This window comes from Alosa pseudoharengus, unplaced genomic scaffold (genome assembly GCF_046254945.1).
Source record: "Alosa pseudoharengus isolate Yale_2024_CS ecotype anadromous, Long Island Sound unplaced genomic scaffold, YU_APseudo_1.1 YU_APseudo_1.1_scf_2, whole genome shotgun sequence".
NCBI lineage: Eukaryota > Metazoa > Chordata > Actinopteri > Clupeiformes > Clupeidae > Alosa > Alosa pseudoharengus.
In genome coordinates this window covers 34,090,083-34,093,784 of record NW_027468663.1, presented here as the reverse complement: position 1 = coordinate 34,093,784, position 3,702 = coordinate 34,090,083, and the positions used below count along the sequence as shown (strand labels likewise).

The following is a 3,702-nucleotide window of genomic DNA, read 5'->3' as shown; positions in this document are numbered from 1 at the left end:
TATATGTTTACTTTTTGTCCGTTTATAAAATATATATGTTTACTTTGTTCATTTAGTATATAAGATATATGTTTATATGTCCATTTATATAAAATATATGTTTATATGTCCATTTATATAAGATATATGTTTACTATGTCCATTTAGATATATGTTTACTATGTCCATTTATATAAGATATATGTTTACTATGTCCATTTTACTATCCCAACTACTGGTTTAATCTTCATCTTTCCCTCTTTGCACAGGGTGTGAAATATCAAGGTAGCCAGCATATAATGGAGAGTGCAAAGTATTGCCATGGAGTCAACAACAACCCTGGCTATCTGTGTGAGACAGGCCACTGTTGTGGGGAGACAGGCTGCTGCACGTACTACTACGAGCTGTGGTGTAAGTCCTGACTGATTAAATCATTTGTTTCACTGTGTCCTGCTCTTGGCAGCTGCGTGATATACCCAACAGGGTTGAATGTGTACTGTAGAACTGAAATCTGCTAGCACCAACACAAACCTGTAGGATGACAGTGGTAAACTTAAATGCAGTACATAAGCAAATGTTTAATCAAAACCACTAAGTGCAAAGGACATCCTAATAAACTGCTGCTTGCCAGAGGTAGTGCCGGCCAACTCTGCGGCATCCACATTGACTTTAAAAGGCTCTGAAGCTGAGCCATGCAGATTTTTAGTGTGTACTATTCCATATATTACACTGGTCAGGTAAGTCCCTCTCTGAACTGCATTAGTAAATTGTCTGTGTGTGTGTGTGTTGTCTGTGTCTGTGTGTGTGTGTGTGTGTGTGTGTGTGTGTGTGTGTGTGTGTGTTCTGTGTCCGTGTGTGCGTTTGTGCGTTCTGTGTGTGTGTGTTGTCTGTGTGTGTGCATTCTCTCTCTCTCTCTCTCTCTCTATGTGTGTGTGTGCATTCTCTCTCTCTCTCTCTATGTGTGTGTGTGCATTCTCTCTCTCTCACTCTCTCTCTCTCTCTCTATGTGTATGTGTGTGTGTGTGTGTGTGTGTGTGTGTGTGTGTGTGTGCAGGGTTCTGGTTGCTGTGGACGGTCCTGATCCTGTTCAGCTGCTGTTGTGCATACCGGCACCGGCGAGCCAAATTGCGCATCCAACAGCAACAGAGACAGAGAGAGATCAACCTCATCGCTTACCACGGGGCCTGCAACTATCCTGCCTCCATGTTGGACCTCAGTATGAATTATCTTTGCTCTTAAGGGTTGGGATGTTAGCTGTTACACTTGGGGATTGCCATTTGTGTGTATATAGTGGCTGAAAGTAAGAAGTGGTGTATCAGGTGAACAAGCGAGGGTGCTGAATATAAACACAAATGCCACTTGTTGATGGCATGTGGTTGATTGTCATAAACAGATATGTCTATATGAGTCTCCAATACAAGGGTGTTTTTTGCCTGTTCAGGTTAAATGCATTTGAAACATTTTGCCTTGAATGCACTTAAAGTTTTAAAAAAAAGATGTGAGCTAGATGGCAGTCAGCCAACAACTAAGAACTAACTTGTGGGCAGCCGTGGCCCACTGGTTAGTACTCTGGACTTGTAACCGGAGGGTTGCCGGTTCGAGCCCCGACCAGTGGGCTGCGGCTGAAGTGCCCTTGAGCAAGGCACCTAACCCCTCACTGCTCCCCGAGTGCCACCGTTGAAGCAGGCAGCTCACTGCGCCGGGATTAGTGTGTGCTTCACCTCACTGTGTGTTCACTCCAAATTTCTCTCACGGGATCAAAAAAGTATATATACTTATACTTAGCCTTTCCTGTCTTTATGCCTAAACATAATATGTTATTGAATGTCTCTGGCAGTCAGATGTGGTTTTCATATTTTACTGATAACTGATCCAATCGAAGATATCTCTGGAAACACCTTGTATAGGTTACAAAACTATTTTTGAAAACATGTCAAAAGACTGTGAAATGTGTGGTGCTGAATTGTGGAGTCTTTCTTTGTGGTCCCTTTTTGGGCGGTCCTAAAAAGGGATATTGGTGAGGCGATGAGTCCCCACTCAACATAACCCCTCCCCTGAGAGTTGGGTGAGCAGGGGGACAAACTCCAGAGTGTCCAGCCATGTATTCTTTCTGCCTGTGCTCCAAACTCAGTTGACAGAGGAACAAATATCTGAGTTTCCCAACTCTGTGACTGAGTTACAACAGAGAAGGTTCATGTTCAGAATCTTTGCCTGTCTGGAGTGTTTAACATGCTTTCATATACTAGATGTATATCCCCTGGATAACATAATTTTGAAGATCCTGTAAAAAAATGGAATTAGAATCAGCTGGTTTAGAGAATTGTTGGTGTGGTAGGACAGTTGAGAGGGACAGCAACCTTGTCCTGATTAGGCGTGCCTTCAGCACAGTCAGTGGACCTGCTCACAACATTTGAGAGCAGAGTATGCAGGTCTTTTTTTCACTATTTTGAAAACGAATTTGATATACAGTACATCTGATTTGGGTGGTTAATGACACCTTCCTCTGTGATGTGACAAACTCAGAACTCTTTTGATTTTGGTTTACAGGGTCTTTAAGTCAGTATGTTGACATATCTTGTGTGTTTTTCTTGCCTAGGCTTCCTAGCATCTTTTAAGCTGCCCTCCTACGAGGAGGTGGCAGCCCAGCCCAACACACCCCCTCCACCCTACAGCTCGGTGTTTGCCCTGCAGGGGGGCTCGCGCTACGCCCACGCTGGCCCCAGCGGCATGACCTCCTCACAGAGCTCCCACAGCAACTACACCAGCTGCTCCTGCGAGTCCTGCTCGCTCACCTCCCACAGCAGCACCTCCTTCTCCGTGCAGGTCACCGACGAGACCGACACCAGCAACGCCACTACGCCCAGCGACGTCGAAGGCTCCAGGGTTCCCAGCGCCACTCTGGAGCCCGAGCGAGCCAACCTCCCCACAACGCCTCCAACCGGACCGGAGGGTGCATCGCCGCCCCAGCCTCCTGCGCCACTGGTGCTGTCCGACCCGTTAGGGGCCATGTCCCTACCGGTAGATGAGGACGGCCAAGGAGAAGATGCATCGCAGGAGCGCCCGTCCCCCAGGGCCACCCTCTCACCGCCCAAACACGCCCTGTTCTCCTCCAACGTGGACTTCTTCGAGCCGGACAGTCATGTTTCGGCGGCCTCGGACGTTGAGGGAGACGCTGGGGAGGACGAGGACGAGGACGATTTGGACGATGAGAACCACTTCCGCCACCGCCGCCTGACGGGAGACTCCGGCATTGAGGTGTGCCGCTGTAAGGTGAAGAAGGAGGATGTGGACGTGGACAGCAAGAGGGATGTGTCTGACGACGGAGAGGGCACTGTGAGAGAGGAGGAGGGGAGGGAGGAAGCAGACCCTGTGCATGACAGCATTGACTGTTCCCTCCGTGCCGCCCAGGAAGCCCAAACCCAGTTGCCCCTGGAGGACTGTGTCTCCCAGTGCAACCCTACCCTCACTGTTCACAGTGAGTCCGCCATCACGGTGCAGTCCTCGTGAGATGGTAGGTGAGATGAAGCAGAACCTTTCAACGTTGTTAAGATATTTGAAAATTCGCTGTTAAGATGGAGAAACTGACGGACTATCATATTGTTTGAAGGCTGTATCTCACCCCTGAGGGATCATGCATAGATTGCATGGGATATAGATGCCCTTCACTGTCCGCCAGACCTTTGGAACTGTAATTTGGTGCCCAGGAACCGGAAGGTGGCCCAA

The 3,702-nt window shown here is 48.0% G+C and overlaps 1 protein-coding gene across 1 annotated transcript; it reads left to right on the top strand.

Moving 5' to 3' along the window:
• The first annotated feature begins 266 nt into the window (after nt 1-266).
• Nucleotides 267-3,486, top strand: LOC143133477 (uncharacterized). Its single transcript, XM_076293239.1, has 3 exons — nt 267-390; nt 1,034-1,195; nt 2,576-3,486. The coding sequence occupies exons 1-3, from the start codon at nt 279-281 to the stop codon at nt 3,484-3,486; spliced, it is 1,185 nt and encodes a 394-aa protein (XP_076149354.1). The 5' UTR covers nt 267-278.
• Nucleotides 3,487-3,702: the final 216 nt, after the last annotated feature.